This window comes from Thalassophryne amazonica, chromosome 13 (genome assembly GCF_902500255.1).
Source record: "Thalassophryne amazonica chromosome 13, fThaAma1.1, whole genome shotgun sequence".
Lineage (NCBI taxonomy): Eukaryota > Metazoa > Chordata > Actinopteri > Batrachoidiformes > Batrachoididae > Thalassophryne > Thalassophryne amazonica.
Genome location: NC_047115.1, coordinates 72,141,432 through 72,159,315, shown reverse-complemented (window position 1 = coordinate 72,159,315; position 17,884 = coordinate 72,141,432). Strand labels below are relative to the sequence as shown.

The 17,884-nt window shown below is 40.4% G+C and overlaps 1 protein-coding gene across 1 annotated transcript in view; it reads left to right on the top strand.

The window, feature by feature from the left end:
- Window positions 1-17,884, top strand: part of pik3ap1 (phosphoinositide-3-kinase adaptor protein 1) — a 78,609-nt gene that overhangs the window by 35,475 nt on the left and 25,250 nt on the right. The window contains exons 8-14 of the mRNA XM_034185179.1: window positions 106-283; window positions 429-497; window positions 579-839; window positions 945-1,001; window positions 4,112-4,317; window positions 4,399-4,471; window positions 6,724-6,891. Of these exons, the coding sequence (XP_034041070.1) occupies window positions 106-283; window positions 429-497; window positions 579-839; window positions 945-1,001; window positions 4,112-4,317; window positions 4,399-4,471; window positions 6,724-6,891 (1,012 nt within the window). The remainder of the gene's footprint in view (window positions 1-105; window positions 284-428; window positions 498-578; window positions 840-944; window positions 1,002-4,111; window positions 4,318-4,398; window positions 4,472-6,723; window positions 6,892-17,884) is intronic.

Below are 17,884 nucleotides of genomic sequence, written 5' to 3'. Positions count from 1 at the left end.
GTAAGTCCAGTTGCACTCACTCTTGGTCACTTTCTTCTGCCAGTTGTGTCATTTGTTCGCTCAGTGACAACTGATAACCAATATCATGTGTTGACGTGAGTGTAGGAGACAGCAGACATGCTCAAGACCCACTTTGAAGACTCCTTCAAACCTGAGGAGGGAGAAGATGTGTATGAACTGATGTCAGCTAAATCTCAAGACATGATGATGAAGTACTCAGGTTGCTCAGAGGATATTTATGAGTCAATGCTGGGGATAGACCCTGATTGTGCAGAGGACTTATGTAAGACAAAAAATAATTGAACTGAGCTCATTTTACAAAAAAAAAAACATATGGCAGTTTAAGAATAAAATACAGATGTTTTGTGCTGGTGATGTCAGAATGATGGTTTGTGGGTTTGTTTGTTTTTTGTTGTTGTTGTTTTTAGATGAAGCAATGAGTGCTGTAGAAGAGTGTCAGAACCCAGAGGAATTAATCCTTCGAAAGTTCTTCCAAGGTATGTTACTAAATACCTTCCAAATGAATAACCAGTAATGTCGACATTGTGACGATAACTATATCGTGTCATGTCCTGCAGCAAAACCCCAATCGGATGTAAAACAGGATGAAAATGAAAACCTTAAGAGTGAAGAAGAGGAAAACCGAGATCAGAATCAGAATGATGCAAAGGAAACTGAAGAAGTGGAGGATCCATACAGCCTCTACCCAGAGGATATTTATGATACTGTGGATACCAATGCAACCTATAATTCAGGAATTTTCAACCGCCCACCAGCACCCATTCCTAGACCTGAGTCCAAACCTGAACAGGAGAAGCCTGTGACCTATATTTCCAGGGGTACTGCACTGTCTGTACTTTCTTAGCACAAAATGTTCTCTCTGCACATCAGATTTTATGAAGCTCTTCTCTCAACAATCATAAATAACTGTAACTGTCTGGCAGTATTTTCAGATAAAGGTACACCTCAGAGTAAAGCAGTGGAAATTGGATCGCCTGCAGGTAACAACATTTCACAATTGCACATCATTAGGTAATGTATATTATTATGTTGTAGTTCTTCTAGTACAGCCACTGTTCAGAGTCCTGAATTGGAAATATATTACACTGTAATATAGAGCAGGTGACTCAGTTGGATAAAAGCTGGAGTACACATATATAGACTAGAGTCAATTCTAAGTCTGTACATAAAGCTAACTGTCTGTGTCCTTGGAAAATACATTTCATCTGCGTCTAGCATCCCATCCAGGTGGAGTTATGGACTGTCATACACTTCATACTTCAGTAGGGGTATAACGGATCACAAAACAGTAACAGATCTTATCAGTAAAAAAAAAAAAAAGAGGGTAGACAAATGTAACTTTGAAAAAATAACTTAAACATCAATTAAAACAAGGAATTGGCCCACAGTCTATGGTTATTTAATAATATTTTAAATAAAATTTTTATAATTTCAAATAATTATTTTTCTTCAAAAAATAAAGGATTCCACATTGCACAATCATAATGCTAACTTTATTCATGTAGCACTTTCAGGATCAATACTCCTGAGCAGACACACCACTCGAATAATTCTGGAAAAGTAATTTTTTGGTGGAAATCAGTGGACTACCAGCACTCGGGATGGCACAGCCCACAGTCACTGATCTCAATGAGATCAGTGTGCACATTCCATCCTTAACTGCTAATATTTGGACCCCAATGTCCATCTTGCCGGCAGCAGGCTGACTCTAGCAGAATGCAAGGCAGCAGAGCCTACTCACCTAAATCCACACCTGCTTTTTCCACACACGCTTTGCTTTCACTGCAACTCTTCATTGACAATTACACAGCTATTACATTATAAACAAGTTACAGTGACAAGGCTGTATTGGTATATAAACTTCGGAATTGATCTGCAATTCATATGTGTTCCAAACTGTGGTAGGTGGTCTGTACACATCAACTGTAATCTCTTACATCAGTAGCATACAGGAATATTCATCCTGGGCCTCATGGACTGTATAGGACTTACTTTTTCTTTGACATTAACCCTCCCAGCTTTAATGACACTCTCCTGCATCCTTGTCAAATTTTAATCATATTTCTATTAAAAGATCATATCTTCACATAGTGTTCCAGACAAATACTTGTCTTACATGCATTTTGATGTTTGACACATGGGCATGATACTAAAAGAAAATATATTAATTGGGGAATTTCTTAAGGTATAGAAAAGTCAAGAAAATACCCATAGGGCTCTTAGAGTTACTATGACTACTGTGATACCTTTTATCAGTAACTGAGATTGAATCCTGTGTGCAATGAGGTAAACATACATTTTTGAGCACTTTATAGACAATGTCAACATGACTGGACTGCCTGCCTAACTTCTACAGTATGTTCTTGCCATTACTTCTAATTTAATGCCCACCAACTGAAATTAGAAGTGTAGAGCTTTTCTGTGCCCGAAAGAAAGCCATCTCAGAAAGTAGCAGAGGTTTATCAACGCCATTTTGTGGAGAACTGGTCTTTGGGTCAAACATAGCACTTCTAGATTTTGTTGGTGGTAACAATCTGCCACTTTCTTTAAAGGCCCCTTCACACACACGCGACTGTTCAACTCCAGGGCGACACCCATCGGAGCAGCTGGTATGTTCGCACCATGAAACAATGCGCCGACAGGCAGGTGTGCACGATGCTGGTGCGACGGTTCATGCATGCAGGAACACAGTGCCACCAGCTGTACGATGTGGTTAGTTACACATCGTGCAGCTGGTGTGAAGAAAAAATAAATAACAAATAAAAAAATACATGCTGTGACGGTTCCGTGCATGCGGAAACACAGCAGCTTTTCCCCAGCAGAAAAAAAAAAAATATATATATATATATATATGTCATCCACGGGACTTGAACTCATGCATTCCAAAAGCTCTGATTGCAGTCAAAAACTTTACCAAGGAAGCTACCATCACTATCCTGTAAATGGTGCTGAACACTGCCTATCAGGAAGCACATGGACTTATTAAAAAAAAAATAAAAAAACGCACCATATAAAAACATTATATTGTATTAAATCCCTCTCATCAAGCGGGCAATACAAATATGATCCGTCTGTTCCTCTGTAGATGACCCATGGTCACTGACGGACAGTCATGAAATGACATGAATTAGGAGCAGTTCACTCGTCTCATTCATGTCCACATCTGCTGGCGCGTGTCCTGCCGACCCGCATGCGTCTTTCTGACACACGTGTCTTGTGGATGGCGTGCCGCAGGATGCCGCGTCATGTGGAACAGGGGTGACATGACAGTCAGATCGCCTGCTGTGTGTTATGATCTGATGGTCCGTTTCAACCTGGGGGCAGCCTGTCCATGTGTGCGCTGTATGCCCACATTCGCTTGCTGCAGCCCGTCGCCACAGTGATATATGTTTTTATTTTTGTCCACTTGATGACAGCAAACAGACACACGCGCGTCACAGTGGTCAGTTGTTAGTCTGTGTCCGTCCATGTCATTCTGTCCAGCTGGGATGTCCAGAATAACAGATCTCCATAGTCGCTTCTGTCATAGCCACACCTCCTGTCAGTTCAGCGCACACACCAAAGCCACACTCATGGGGAACTTAGACAAATTTCACTGTGAGTATGACAGTGACTGTTTGCAGTCTGTTGTCGTGCCAAGAGTGCGAATGGCCACACATTGTCTAAGTGCCATGTGAGCGGTGTTAGATGTTTTTGCGTGTCAGCTAGAATTTGGCGAAGACATGCCGCGAGAAAGTTCGATGGGCTCGTACAGTGCACATTCGGTCTTTCAGCCACTGGTCTGCGCAAATAGTTGTAGCAACAGGTGTACGAGGCATTAGAGCCAGCTACGAAATTACACAGTTTGCATACGATTCCTGCTTCATGCGCACTTAATGTGCAATGTGACCAAATTCGCAGTATGTGTGAAGGGGCCCTAACTTTTGCACTTTCCGACTTCACAAATTTCTGATGATCAGTTGGCAGAGCTAATTAAGGTTGACTGTATACAGTATGAACTCTGCATATAAGAGAGGTTTTAACTCATGTTAAGTGACCGATTTCATGAGTTAAAAGTGCATGATCTCCCCCTGATTTTCTTGTGTGACAGAAGTTTCTGCAGGTCCCGTGACAGATGTTGCCCCAATATCTCTTTATGACCCTTATGCGGGGATGAAGACTCCAGGACAGAGGCAGCTTATTTCCCTCCAGGAGAGGGTGAAAGTTGGAGAAATTACTGTTGATGAAGCTGTTGAAGAGTTTAAAGCCTGGAAATTTGACCATCAGCAGAGGACAAATTCCATGCGCTATCAGCAGGTAAAGATTCACCCTGTGTGGTCTCTGAGATGTTGATGAGAACCTGCTGTAGCATGTGTTCTTGACATTTTTTTCCTTTAGGAAAATCTGAAGAAATTACGAGACAGCATCACCAGGCGTCACAAAGAGAGAGAAAAAGGTGGAAAGGAACTTGGTAAACTTATATTAAGTTTGTTCAACAAATAATGTTAATCGCATTAATCTAAAATATGCATTGTCAAAATATATGTCGCTGCATCAACCGCATTGTGGAATTGCCTTGGATCCTGGAAGATAAGTATTATATTTTAACCTGAGATATTTATCCAAGTCAAACATTTTGAGGAAACCTTTTACAAATCAAAAAGTGCTGGAACAACAAGGAAAATGCAAGTTCAAGAAAGATTTTTTCCATTTACTTTGACTTTGACTTTTCCATTTACATGAACCCAAGATGTTTCATGTTATTTCCCTTCAACTTCACTTCACATGTTAAAATAGCATACATCCATTCATGTATTTCAAGCCTGCTGCAACACATTCTAAAAAAGTTGAAACAGGCACAATTTATGGCTAATAATGAGGTTTAAAAAGGAAATTAAATATCACTAATATAGCCCCAATTCCAATGAAGTTGGGATGTTGTGTGAAATGTAAATAAAAACAGAATACAATGATTTGCAAATCCTCTTCAACCTATATTCAATTGAATACACCACAAAGACAAAATATTTAATCTTCAAACTGATAAACTGTATCAGTTTGAACATTAAATCATCAATCACAAATGTTTTTCTGATCAATATAAACTTTAAATCATCTCTCTGGCCCTATTGGTTCTGGAGATATAGTAGAAAATGTGTTTCCCACCATGGTTTTGTGGGTTTTGAATCAGAAGCTTCAGAGAATCTGGAGAACTTTCTACACATAAGCGACAAGGCCAAAAATCAGCATTGAATGCCCGTGACCTTCAATCCCTCAGGCGGCACTGCATTAAAAACCGACATCACTGTGTAAAGGATCTTACCGCGTGGGCTCAGGAACACTTCAGAAAACTATTGTCAGTTAACACAGTTTGTCGCTACATCTACAAGTACAAGTTAAAACTCTACAATGCAAAGCGAAAGCCATACATCAACAACATCCAGAAACACAGCCGCCTTCTCTGGGCCCAAGCTCATTTGAAATGGACAGACACAAAGTGGAAAGTGTCCTGTGGCCTGATGAGTCCACATTTCAAAATGTTTTTGTAAATCATGGACGTTGTGTCCTCCGGAAAAAAGAGGAAAGATACCATCCAGATTATTACCAGCGCACCTACAAAGCTTCAACAATTAATGTCCTCAGTTCCCAAACGCTTATTGAGTGTTGTTAGAACGAAAGGTGATGTAACACAGTGGTAAACATACCACTGTCCCAGCTTTTTTGAAACGTGTTGCAGGAACCCATTTCACACTCATCACTCACTCATCTTCAACCACCTTTTTGGGTTCGGGTCGTGGGGGCAACAGCTCCAGCAGGGGACCCCAGACTTCCCTTTCCCGTGCCACACTGACCACTTCTGACTGGGGGATCCCAAGGTGTTCCCAGGCCAGTGTGGAGATATAAAAGAGCTGGTCAGTTGTTCCACGACCAGGACGGAACCTGCATTGTTCCTCTTCAATCAGAGGTTCGACTATCGACCAACCCTCCTTTCCATCACCCTGGAGTAGACTTTACCAGGGAGGCTGAGTAGTGTGATGCGCCTGTAGTTGGTACACACTGTCTGGTCCCCCTTTTTAAATATGGGGACCAACACCCCAGTTTGCCACTCCTTAGGCACTGTCCCAGACCTCAATGCAATGTTGAAGAGACGTCTCCATTTCAAAATGAGCAAATATTTGCACAAAAACAATAACGTTTATCAAATTGAACATTAAATAGCTTGTCTTTGTGGTGTATTCAATTGAATATAGGCTGAAGAGGATTTGCAAATCACTGTATTCTGTTATTTACATTTTGCACAGCATCCCAACTTCATTGGATTTGGGGTTGTAACAGGTCTGTGAGAGCCAGAATTCTTGCTGATTGGTTAGTGATCAAATATTTATTTCATGCAATTAAATATTTTTTTAAATCATGCAATGTGATTTTCTGATTTATTTCATTATTTATTTATTTTTTCTATATTCTGTCTCTCACAGTTTAAGTATACCTATGATAAAAATTGCAGAAATCTCCATTCTTTGTAGGTGGGAAAACTTGCCAAATGTACAGTGGATCAAATACTTATTTGCCTCACTGTATGTGGTAACTCTGTGAATGAGGCATGTAGGGGTGTATGTAGCAAGCACTCGAGTTGTCTGCCTGAACTGGCTCATGGGTTTACTGCATTTTCAGGCTGTACATGAACATTCTGTTCAATTATGATAATCTGTCCTGTTTTAGACTATGAGATCAGTGCTCCCCTGCAGAGGAACCTATACTGGGGCTCGAGTACGCCACTACAATGTGCTCTGTATGAGTCTACACCCCAAGTGGAGGCCCCACCTCCTCCAGTGCTTCACAATATCCAGAGAGGCAGCTGGAAGACTGGCATCACATTGAGCACATCCAGTAAGTCTTTATCCTCTTTTTCATCATAATATCATGTTTGTCAATTTGTCAAACAACACTATGGACCTGATTTGTCACAGCAGAGCAACAACCAGAGCACTCCATCCCAAGAAGATGATATTTTCATGATCTGATATTTTGATATTAAATCAGAGCACACAGCTCAGAAGTGGGAGCATATCTTCAAATCTGAGTGGTTCAATCATAACAAATAAATTTTTGTGGTCTATCTGCTACCCAGAATAAAGCAACGCACAGCGTACTGCGAGTTGCATTGACAAAGGAACCATTTTCACATCATTCACCGCATTCTTTAAATAGTGCCTGTGCTTGTGCTCATCTGTGTGCCTTTGGGTGTGTTGTTCTAAAATTGAGGTGCACTCAAGTGAAGTTTTGGAGCTTTACTGACATGAGGCAGCAGAATGCAACTACACCGTAGCACATTAAAAACTATGGCCCGTATCCACGAAGCATCTCAGAGACCTCTCAAAGAGCTCCTAACTTAGCCTTAGAGTGATCCAGGAAGTATCTGAGAGCAACTATGAGCAAGGAGGGGACAGAAACTTTGATCTTTGTGAGGAGGTTGGCTTGACCCCCTTGATGGGGTCTTCTTAGAGCTGTTTTTGGTTGTCACAAAGAGGGAAAGAGGAAAAAAAAAAACAAATGTGCTCTGCACTCCTAGTTATGAATGGAAAGTAAAATTAACCAATCTTATAACCTGAATTGTGTTCAGAAATGTGTCATCTTGAAAATAATTGCATGTCATAAAACTCAGCAACATTAAATGAATTGTTACACAGCTTCAAAATATTTGAACATACCTCATTCACATGCCAATTATTATATTGATTGGCTTATTGTTATGTTTACTCGCTGTGCTGGTAGTTGCATAGAAGTGATGAGTGTGAGATGCACTGGTACGTGCTGCAATCCAAGCCAAGAGTGGAGATTGCAGCACAGAAGCCAAGTTCTCCTCAAATACGTGACTTTAGGCTTTTGCTACTGGCATTCCTTACTTTGATCTTAATAATTGTGTGAATGTTATAGAATAGAATATAATTCCCTGTATACAAAATATACAATGAGATTGGAGAGAGTTTCAGTGAAAACAGATAAAGTAAAAAAAAAAACATAAAAAAATTTATAAGTATAAAATCCTACAGGACAGTGCAATGAAAATCTCTCTCTCTCTCTATATATATATATATATATAGAGAGAGAGAGAGAGAGAGAGAGAGAGAGAGAGAGAGAGAGAGAGAGAGAGACATTTTTCCCGTAGCCAGGTATCGAAATGTTGTGATGACCTTCATCTCATCTTCATTCCTGATGAGGTCAACCACAAACATTATCCTTGCACGATCAGGCCGGTAGCGTGCAGGGCCGCTGCTAAGGTTTTGGAGGCCCTAAGCATAACTGGTCAGGGAGCCCCCCGCCCACACACACACACACACACACAAAGGTTCTACTCAAACCGTTACTATGACTATGACTAACCATTGAGGTGGTACCTGAGACTTGTATAGCTTCGGTGAAATGCAAATTCTGCGTTTCAATGATTACAGATAACTTTGCTTTTCTCCAATGCGCCATCCTCAGGGCTGAATCCAGAGTGAAAATCTGACAGATGCATTTTTGCCCAATGATAAAATAAAAATCATATGCATCTTGTTATTCAATAATCCTCATTCTTTTATTCGTGTGCAACATACACTGTCACACTTCTTTTAATATATTTATTATACTTCATGGACCATAGTGAACACTTCTTATTAGTATAAATATGAAAAAACAACACTATAACAAAAATTGACTGCAAACAGGATCAAATTTATTGCCCAGATCTTTCAATTATACCTGAATCTATATATGATTTTTTTCAATTGATAAAATCAATAAAAATATGACTGCATATATTCTTAATAATAATATATTGAGATACAGACAGTTCACAGAAGACATTTTCCATTGATACCAATCAAAATTAGAAACAGTCCAGCAGGTAACAATATTCATGTCCATGACTAAATATACTAAAACAAATACGTCACAATTGTACATATACCACAATATGATATGTGTACAATTGTGATGTATTTGTTTTAGTATATTTAGATTTTGTTGTGATTTGGTACTTTATAAGCCGATTAAATTGAACTGAAATTGAACATTTTATTGAGTCTTAAAGTAAATAAATATGAAATTGGTCACTGGATCCTTAAACTTTGGACATAATAAACTCTACATGGTGGATCCTTGATCTCTGGACAAATGGGAATAAACAAAATCTGTAGTTTTTGTCAAAAGCATTTTCGTTCAGACATTATTGGCATGAATGTCTTACAACACGTTTCATTTTGGGAGAAAAAACGTTTTAGTCGATTGTTATTTCTTGTCTGTATTACAACGTTTGGAAAGAGGTGTCATTTTATTTAAAGCGCGATTCATTTTGAAGTTATTAATTCCGACCGGAACCTGTCTCACCCGCACAGCATTTCGAGCTGCGTGAACACGGAGAATGATTCTCTTTTCTTGACAGCAACAAGACAAGAGTCCCAGTTAGTGACTTTAATCCACACAAAAGTGACTGATGATATTTTAATGGTTTTCAGAGGGGTTAAGAAGCGGACTTACCGTTAGTGCAGTGAATCAAAGAACCAACGAGCGCTGGATCGAAGCATTGCTTCAATGGTTCACGGCTTCAAAGCGGAGCGGAAGCGGTTGATTACAGACCAAACCCTGAATATTCGACTTTATTTGTACGTCGCATGACTGAAACTCGGAAAAGTCCGTATAATTTACGGACTATAGGTTGACATGAAAAGCTGTGTTCAACTTCAGCAACATAAGCTCGCTCCCGACTGACGCTTTCAAAATAAAAGGCAACGAACAACAGGCTTAAAAGGCCAAAAAAAAAAAACAACAAAAAAAACGCAGCGTTAATAAAATTGTCGGCGATAATGACCTCAATAATTAACAAACGTTAACGCGTTAACGTTGCCCAGCCCGAGTAATAATGTAATAATTTCAACACATTTTTCAGTCAATTGGAGGCCCTGCAAACTAGTGCAACATGGTTGGTGACCCACGCAGGCTGCGTAGTCTGCTTATGCCGAACGGCGGTGCTGGTAGCGTGTTGCTGAATCATTGCCATTCAACAAACGGAGAATATCTCTCCTTCCACTCTGCCTTTTTGCCACCTTGTCTGCTTAAGACACTCTTATACCCCCGTCACACATAGGCGAATCACACAGAGTGGCATCGGAATTATGAATTGCCACACATCCGAAAAGTGTCAGATTTCAGTTCCAAAACGTTCTGACAGCCATCTGCGGAAGTCAACACGGTCAAAATCGGCCAGTGGCCCTGAAGCTGTTCAACATGTTCAAAACTCTCCGGGTACGGTCGAGATGGGATACCTATCCGGCAGCGATCTATGTGTAATCTAAAGACCATCTGATCACAATTTACATATTCCGATGGCGACAAAAGAGGATGCGAAACGATTTGAGTGCATACGAGGAAACCTCGAGATGGATCTGGCACCGCAAAGCCTGCCGGTATGACCTGCACATGCCACGTATAATAATGTCAACCCCCGCCAAGTGCAAAGGAACTGTTGAAATGTATGTGGCACGCTTCATCATGATAATAATTATGAATTATTATCATGTACAGTGAACGTGAACAGTGGCTATCAAACCGAAAGTTCTGTGCACTAGTGTGCGCACACAGCCGCAAATCTGAACAGGCTGTTATATCCACAATACAGATATTTGTCCATTCCTTCCCATGGGCGACGTAAATAATTGAACTATTGTCTCCATCATAACACAGGCAGCTGCATCTCTCTGTCGTGCACAGTAACACGTCATTGCATGCAACAGGCTCGGAGCTGAACAGATCTTACGCTGTAATAAATGATCACCTTCTAACTCTGTAGGAGATACGACATGGAACTTGTGCCAGGCCGTTACACTATTAATAAACATGAATCTCCAACAGCAGTCCATTAGTGTTTCATGGTGCCAACGTGGACATGAAGCCGGGACACTGATCTGTATATATTATTGGATAGCTCATTGGCCCACACACTCCATCTTGCCACTCCCAATTTACACAGACCACACATAGACAGCTTATTAGAACGTCAACAATTTCAAGTAATAACTGAGCTGATTCTCTCATTTACTTATTTTTGTTCTTCGGATAATGTAAGATTCATCGCTCCGAATCCATGCCTGTCATGATTAGCTATTTCATTTATTTTCTTTCTTTCTTTTATTACTTTGACACTTTCTTCCCTTCTATTCTCACTCATATCTCACTGGGACAAATACTCAATTCTAAAAATTATCATTCTTTAATCAAAGCTTATAGAAGTGTTGTGGAATCATCAGCACGTCGAAAGGAGCCAGCTGAGGTGGCTCGGGCATCTTTTCCGGATGCCCCCTGGGCGCCTCACTGGAGGTGTTCCAGGCACGTCCCATTGGGAGGAGGCCCCGGGGAAAACCCAGGACACGCTGCAGGGACTACATCTCTCGGCTGGCTTGGGAACGCCTTGGGGTTCTCCCAGAGGAGCTGGGGAGGTGTGTGTGGATCTGGGGTCTAGGCAGCTTTGCTATATATTTTTTACAATATATAACAAATACAGCATATTACAAATATAACATATTTGTAATATATATATTACAAATATAACATATTTGTAATATATATATGTGTGTGTGTGTGTGTGTGTGTGTGTGTGTGTGTGTGTGTGTGTGTGTGTGTGTGTGTGTGTGTGTGTGTGTGTGTGTGTGTGTGTCAACCTGGTCTCACAGCAAGTAGTGGATTTTTTTTTTTTAAATAGTTGCACAAAAAAAATAAAACACCACTTAACTAGCTACAGGAGAGTTCCTTTTCCCTGCAATGACAACATTTATTACACACAGCTCAATGAGCTTCAGCCTAATATAAGTAATAATATAAGTAATAAAGCTCGTAGCAACAATGCCTAAAGCTCCAAAACTATGCACAAGTAGACCTAATAAATGTCTTAAAATAGTTTGTCCAACACAAATCACAACATGTGGCTACACATGTTGAGTTAATAAGCCACTTATTATTATTATTTTTGCCTACGTACATTTGCTCCGAGATGGTTTCCAATTTACATCGGAGTTCAAGGGTTAACGCAGTCTGAGACTGTACCACCTTGGCCAACTCATTAATCATGATGGACAGGTGAGGGGTCGCGGTTCTGGTAACAGCCGTCTTGCCAATTCTCCAGTAGGTCAGGGCAGCACATAAACCGATAAGCACCTGCCCTCCCATTATAAAACCAAATATAAATAAATCTTCGACATCCTCCACAGAGAGTGGTACCAAGCATGCATCGCTCCAAAATGGTGTCACTAGCGTTCAGAGATGATCTGATCAATACCATGGTTATTCCAAATATAGTTTGAAGAATTCAGTCTGGTGAAGTAGGGACTTTGAAGGTTGGAGCAGAGATAGAGGAGAGAGGAGGAGATGCGACCACCTTCACCAGAGTCCCAAGGCTGAGTGGTCTTTTATGGCCATCTGACAGCAGTCTGTGTCATCTACATACGCTCTGGATGCAATCTGACAATATAAATATTATAAATAATTACGTTTGAGATGATTCCAAATGCGTTTCCCCACCTCATGAAGCACACGAGAAAAGCTGCAGCTGTAGATAATTTCTGTGTGATTCTGGGAGCGATTAGAGATGTTTCATCAGCCAAGTTCCAAGAGCAAATGCGTCATCTGCTACAAAATAATTATTTTATATAATGCGCGGAATCCAGCGGGACAAAGCAGGTCGCATTGGCACGATGAATTGCATGGCAGTGCGGGGATTAATTTTGTGCCAAGCTGCCTTTAGGCTAAAATTACTTGCCAGGAATTTTTAGGCTAAGTTAGGAGCTCTCTGAGAAGACTCGGAGATGCTTCGTGGATACAGCCCCTGATATTCTCCTCTGTTTTTGGCAAATGGAATTCATGACACAGAACAAATACAGTGATACGGCTGTGCAAAAAGCAGGCATACCTGGCTCCATACCAGTTATACAGCTTCATGATGAAATGGTATAGAGGAGGATTTTCTTAAAAAGAAGAACTGCAAGTTTAGCTCCAAATTGCCAGAAGGTACATCTGAGATGCAAGCCTGGATTTGATCTGTTCTGGTGAAAGAATATCCTTCTCTGCTCTACTCCACTATGAAGCTAAGAGTGGTGATGCAAAATGCAAAATTTGCACTGTGCACAATTTCTCCAGTCACAGCCACAGAGGCCTATTACTTCTACTGGGTGTCTTGGTGGCTTTCCTCACTCTTCTCCTTCTTGCACATTCACTCAGTTTTTGAGAACTGTCTACTCCATCCAGATTTACCATAGAGTGCCAAACTGTTTGTATTTCCTTGTAAATGATGTAAATAAAGTCCAAGACATATTCAGTGGCAGCTTTACCATCAGAGAGCCTCGTCCACAACAACCACAAAAGACTCCAAGCTGTCATTGATGTTAAAGGGGACAATACATGGTTTTTTACGAACAGGGGGATGTAAACGCTTGATCTGGGTCATTTGGGTAGTTTCTGTTGTCATTTTGATTTAAAAAGAGTAAACACAGTTCTTTGATAATAAATAGCTTCACCCAACCACTAACCATGAGTGAAAAAATGTTTTTGTGTTGTCATTCATATTCTCTGAGAAATGGCCCCCAAAAAATCTAAGGGCCCGGTCCCACTGGGGAGAGGATTAATTGCACATGAATTGAGTACACAAATTACGAGCATTCGTTGTTGTCCGCAACAAAAATGGCCAAAAATGACAAATGTCCCAGTATGAATTACAGATATATTAAAATGTATAGTGAATATATGATGAACAATCACGGTTGTATAACGCATGTAGTGAGGAAATGGATCCGACGCATTGCGATTATCATGGCAGTATTACGGGTGTATTATGAATGCATTGCGCACGTGTTGCACGTGCACGGCATCTGCACTGCGGTCATAAAAGAAGCGCACTCGGGCCATCGGCATCACTATTCACACCAACAATACAGGCTCTGGAGCATTTGCTGGACTTGGACAAGTTGATTGGAGTAAACAAGCAGTGAACAGGGCGAGTGGTGACGTCAGCGAATCGCATCAGAGCGCAGCTTATGTGAACGATTATAACAAGAAGTTAAATCTGTTATAAACACGGGAATAAATACTGTAACAGCTGCAGACAAGAAGGAAAAAACACGCAACTGTTTTATCAAGCCTTGACAATGTAAACAAGTCAAATAACTACCTTTTTAGATGGTTCAAAATGCTTTCTGCAGCTTGTTAGCATACGCGCAAACGGCCCAGCTGCAGCTTCCTCTGTGATTCAGGAGGTGATTAGAGCCGTTTTCAACAGCCAATTTGCAGAATAAAATGATTAATCCGCCACAAAATAATTATTTTATATACGTAGCATCCAGCGCAGAGTGCGTGTCAGCCGGTAGAACAAAGAACGGCATCCAGCTGTGAACACAGCGTGTCTGATTTGCATCCGCCGCAAATCAGCTGCAAAGCAGATGTAATAAAAACGCTTTATTTGCAGCCAATCTGTATGCAGTCGCTACAGCTTATTTTAGTTCATGATGTGGACATGATGGGCATGCAAAATATCCCTTTTACACGCTATCCCAGTGCGCTGCCAAGCCGCAAATCCCCGTCAGTTGCGGATATCAGCAGATGATGGCGAATATACAGCGCATAGATTGTGTATGTATTGAGTATGTATGGAGTATGTAAGGCGGATGTCATCCGCAGCCAAAATTTTGTGCAGCTCAAAAATCCTGGCAACGGAAAAATGTGCCCCTGCAGATAATTGCGGACGTGTGCGGGTGTCAGCCGACTCATACAAGCATGTTTCACGCATATTGCAGATGTTAAGTGAATATGAGCCAACAGGACTGGGCCCTAAAACATTTTGAGGAAAATAATGCTATCTCAAAACATTTACAACCTCAAATAAAAAAAGCTGGCACGATAAGCAAAATGTGAGTTTAAAAAACAAAAGCAAAAAAAAAACAAAAAAAAACTGTGATTCTTCCATTTACTTTCACTTCTATTTCATGGCAAACGGTTTCATCGCATTAATAAAAAAGATGCATTGTCAAAATATACGTCACTGCATCGACCACGCTGTGGAATCACCTTGGGTCCTGGATGATATGTGCTACATATAAACCTGAGATATTTGTCCAACTCAAACATTTTGAGGAAAATGATGTTATCTCAAAGCATTTACACTAAACAAAACAAACACTAAAAAAAACTGGACGATAAGGAAAATGGAGATTTAGAAAGTGTTTCTTCCATTTACTTTGACTTCTGTTTCATTGCAAACGGTATGAACCCAAGATATTTCATGTTATTTCCAGTCAACTTCACTTCATGTGTTAAAATACTGTACATCCATTCATGCAACACATTCCAAAAAGTTGAGACGGGGGTAATTTTTGGCTAATAATGGGGTTTAAAAAGGAAATTAAATAATAGTAATATAATAATGTTATCTCAAAGCATTTACACTAAACACTAAACAAAACAAACACTAAAAAAAAAAAAAAAAACTGGACGATAAGGAAAATGGATATTTAGAAAGTGTTTCTTCCATTTACTTTGACTTCTGTTTCATTGCAAACAGTATGAACCCAAGATATTTCATGTTATTTCCAGTCAACTTCACTTCTTGTGTTAAAATACTGTACATCCATTCATGCAACACATTCCAAAAAGTTGAGACAGGGGTAATTTATGGCTAATAATGGGGTTTAAAAAGGAAATTAAATAATAGTAATATAATTATGTTAAATATAATAATGAAGCTGTGGCTGTGTCTGGATGTTTTGGATGTTGGGTAGGCCTACTTGGGCAAGTATCTTGTTCTGCCAATTGATGTTGAACAATCTTCTAAGGCAGGTGGTGTAGAGGTGATTCTGGCACCCTGCATGACACCGATAGAGTGTCCCTGTTTGACAAGCGTACAGTGGAGTGGGGAGAACAGCTTCTCCACACAGCATCAGCTTTGTCGACTGAATGATGTCTCTTCTGTTCCAAACACTGGCATGCTAAAGGTTGTACTTGCTCAGCAGCAAGTATCTGACTGTTGGGAGTGACAAAGATAGACAGGATTACCAATGAACACATCAGAGGGACAGCTCAGGTTGGATGGTTTGGAGACAAAGTCAGAGAGGCCAGCTTGAGATCATGGCTTGGACATCCAGGGTACATAGGGAGAAGGATGCTGAGGATGGAGCCACCAGGCAGTAGGAGAAGAGGGAGGACAAAGAGAAAGTTCATGGATATGCTGAGGGAGGACATGCAGTTAGGTGGTTGGGGTGACAGAGGAAGATGCAGAGGACAAGGTGAGATGGAAACAACTGATCTTCTGTGGTGACCCCTAATGAGAGTAGCTGAAAGAAGAGGAAGAAGGAAGAAAACTGCCATGCTGGACTCAATGTAAGGGTTTACATTCCCTTGATGAGTTGATACAGTACTCCCCTCTTCTCGGCACTTATGGTAAGACCGAAGTTAGTACAGGTGGTGGAGAACTTGTTGTTACATGTCAGTTTCTGAGCCAGCACTAAGGGCCCAGTCAGTCTTTGATTGGAACCACCTGAGAGTGAACAAGTTGCAGTTTGTTCTGATTCTGATGTTGATGCCAACATCTGCTTCTCTGAAGTTGTCAGTCAGCATTGCAGAAAACATGATGCTGAGCAGTGTGAATGCCAAAACACAGTCAGAGGTGGGCAATTAAGACTTCAGTGAGTTGAAGTCTGACCACATATTTGTTCCATCTGCCCACGGAACAAGTTGATTCTAATTAGTTCGACCCCTCAGGCAGGTAGATGAGTTTATCAGTGAAATTACTGCTTTAGGTGCAAAAGTAGAAACAATACATAGTGGGACTTTTATTCACGGAAGCCAGGGTTACCCACCTCTGAACACAGCCATGCATCTCTTCATTTGTGACAGGAAATGGATCAGACTCAGGCATACATACATAAGTACTCAGGGATTAATCCACTGTCTGTCTTGATCATGAATAATGTGCTCCACAAACTGAGCCACCATCACCAGTGGTCACATGTTTTGTTTTGTTTTTTTGTCAGGTGTCTCTCTCTCTCTCTTAATTACTTCCATTTTTGGTTCACTGAAGCACATGCAGGTGACGCATATGCTGAAAATAAGTAACAGGAAATAGTGTACAAATGAAAGGCATCAGATGGCTGATGCATACCCTGCACACTCTGCACACTGAAATATATCCATATCAACTATTTCATGTTGCATAATCAATCACAAATGTTTTGTTGATCATAAACTTTAAATACATTTTCTCACCCTATTGGCTGTGGAGATATAGCAGAAAATGTGTGTTTCCAACCATGATTCTGTTGAGTTTGACCTTGACCTTTTGTCCCATTTTCTCCAAAGCTTAATCATCTTGACATATAATATGAATGCCAAGTTTGCTGAAAGTCCTAGTTGTTTTTTTTTAAGTTATTTGGCTCACAAACAGACACACACAGGACTGATTACAATACCCTGTTTCAGCAGCCACAAGGTAATAAGGAACATTTCTGAGTGCAGTAGTAAGAACATCTGCATGAGTTAAAATATGGAATGTTCCATTTAACTGGGCTTTGCCTCATTGAATTGTGTAAAATTCCATTTTCAACAAATGGAAACATTATTTCCATTGCACAAATGGAAAATATCCATTATTTGTTTTATACAACACAAAAATAGATTCTAGTCAAGGCAAAGGCCACACGCTATAGATAATGTCCTTGTATCATTTCTCATGAATGTTAAGTTTTGACTCACTGGGTGCAATGTTGAGAAATGTTGGTTTGTCAGAATGCAAAAATGAGAAAACTACACACTACTTTTTCTGGGTCAGGCTCAAAACCTCTTAAATCGCCCCTCGTACAACAGCCTG